This window comes from Teleopsis dalmanni, chromosome 2 (assembly GCF_002237135.1).
Source record: "Teleopsis dalmanni isolate 2A chromosome 2, ASM223713v2, whole genome shotgun sequence".
Taxonomy (NCBI): Eukaryota; Metazoa; Arthropoda; class Insecta; order Diptera; family Diopsidae; genus Teleopsis; species Teleopsis dalmanni.
The window spans coordinates 172,281,039-172,283,266 of NC_051847.1; the positions used below are offsets into that span (position 1 = coordinate 172,281,039).

Consider the following 2,228-nt stretch of genomic DNA (forward strand, 5'->3'; position numbering starts at 1 on the left):
ACGGAAGAAGTTAGTACAATGTTAAAATAAACTATCTAGATTTCTAAAATTCTACCATCAAAAATTGTGATTTCTTCTAAAATGGGTAATCTGGCTTATTTATATTCTTTTGACATACTAAGGTTTACAGGTTTACTAATGACCAATTATATCATATCGGTAGTTACAGGTCCATATTTTACTATGTTAATAATAGTTTTCTAATTTTTTTATTTTTGTTTATATTTTCAGATATCCTATATTGACATTTTTTCTTTGAAATATGATGCTAAATACCATTCTGAAAAATGTTTTAATATTAATATTTTATTTATTTCATTATTGTAAAACAAATAAGTAAAGAATATTTAAAAACTTAATGCAGTTTGCTCTATATATTTAAGTAAATATTTTTGCATGTATTTCATATTATATATATATAAATTATAGGTATTCTTATCTTATACAGCTTCTCCTTGCCTTAGTTACAACGAATGCATTGATATTGTTATTTTATTTCTTTAAATATTTTTTAATTTAATTACACACACACATGAAAAGTTAATTGCACATTAAACATGTTTATATATATATATATATTTATATATATCGTATATATTTGATTTCTTTAAAACATATATATTTATATTATTAACAACATATTTTACATATTTATTTATATATATGATTTTTTTTAAATATTTCTCTAATAGTTTATAAGAAACATTTTTAAATACTGATTAATAAATTTTATATAGCATTAAATTTTACTTTAAGATAAATTTTACAAAATCAACTAAATATGGAAATAAATGTTATAATAAATATTTATACATAATTTTCATATATATATTAAGACAAGAAATATTAAAATGATCAGAAATTAATATAGTACTTCCCTCGTGTCATATCATACGAAAACACTCCAAAGGAATGGAATGCTTTCTTAGAAGAAACTCTTATTTAGATGGCACCAAACAATGTAGTATTTGAAATAATATAATAGGTATAATATAGTTTTAATAAATATTTTAACTACTTTGTGAACATTTTTAATTCATAAGCTAATTTAAAATAATGTCAAAATAAAACTTTAACTTTTCAACTTTCCAATTAAAGATCGGCTTTTTGACTTTTCCTGTATAATATTTTCCTTTATTGCCCGATGAAAATTCTGAATAGTCTTTGTATTACTTAAAAATTAAATTATAGATTTTTGTTGCCCCAATTATGTCTAATATTCATGAAATAAATATTTGAATTTCTTCTGTTAGAACTATATTAAATGAATTGACTAGGCTGGAAAATACATAGACGCAATAGATATTGCTGTTTAGTGTATGTTGTGTCAATGTGCCATAAAATAGTAATAACAAGGAAAAAATTCAGTTTTGCCTCTCCGAAAACTAAAAATTCGTAAGCATTTTAAATGGAATATATTCAACGTCTGCCAAGTCCAAAACCATATCTACTTGCTTGGTCTCGCCGCTCACGCTTACCCAAACCAAAACTATAAGGACGATTTCGTTTTTCATCTGAAAAGAAAAAAAAAATATTTTTTAGGTTATGATGCGTGTTTTTTTTCAAGTTTTACATACCCATAAAAGCTAAATAAGCAGGATCAAAATCGATTTCCTCATCTTCATAATCAGCACGTTTACCCAATCCAAACGAATAAGGACGAGCACGTTTACCCAAACCAAAGTTATAGACTGGCAAACGTTTGACACCATTGGGTCCAGTTGTGTAGGTATAAGCACGCCGACCCAAACCGAAAGCATAACGTTCAACCCTTTTATCATAATTGGAACTGTCGATATCTCCGGAGTTGCGTGAATCAAGATCAGCCTCAGAGAAAAGCGTATTTTGTTGATTAGTTGAGGGATTACCGCGGGGATTATTGCCTTCTGGGAATGTTGGCTCACCACAAGCAAAACTCAGGCAAAACAAACTCAATAGCAAAAGTGTTGTTGCGTGAAGGATATTCATCGTAATGTTCGATTTGAATTAAGCGATGCTAAAAAAAAAAATAAAAAAATAAAAATTATTTTTAATGTTTTTTTAGTCAAATTTTACTAAGTACATTAAAGTAAATATATATATATATATATAAAATGAAAAGGGGTTTAATTTTATTTTCATATTAATAAAAATAAAATTCGTAGTGCGTAACCAAAACAAGGACATTAAGAAAATGTTGTCGAAAATATAAAATTTTATTTTCGACTAAGTAATTGAATATAAGTTTT

At 25.5% G+C, this 2,228-nt stretch overlaps 1 protein-coding gene across 1 annotated transcript; it reads right to left on the reverse strand.

Annotated features, from left to right (window-relative positions):
• Positions 1 to 889: 889 nt before the first annotated feature.
• Positions 890 to 1,990, reverse strand: LOC119683380 (allatostatin-A-like). The gene is made up of 2 exons (XM_038097040.1): positions 1,578 to 1,990; positions 890 to 1,514 (listed from the first exon to the last, which is right to left on the reverse strand). Exons 1-2 carry the CDS (start codon positions 1,966 to 1,968, stop codon positions 1,420 to 1,422), a joined length of 486 nt encoding a protein of 161 aa, XP_037952968.1. The 5' UTR covers positions 1,969 to 1,990; the 3' UTR covers positions 890 to 1,419.
• Between the last annotated feature and the right edge of the window lie 238 nt (positions 1,991 to 2,228).

What these genes read in the sequence shown, in the direction of transcription:
- LOC119683380 (XM_038097040.1), bottom strand. Translation starts at nt 1,968, where the DNA reads ATGAATATCCTTCACGCAACAACACTTTTGCTATTGAGTTTGTTTTGC. An exon ending in TGCTTATTTAGCTTTTATGG is followed by an intron (nt 1,515 to 1,577) that starts GTATGTAAAACT and finishes TTTTCTTTTCAG; the next exon opens with ATGAAAAACGAAATCGTCCT.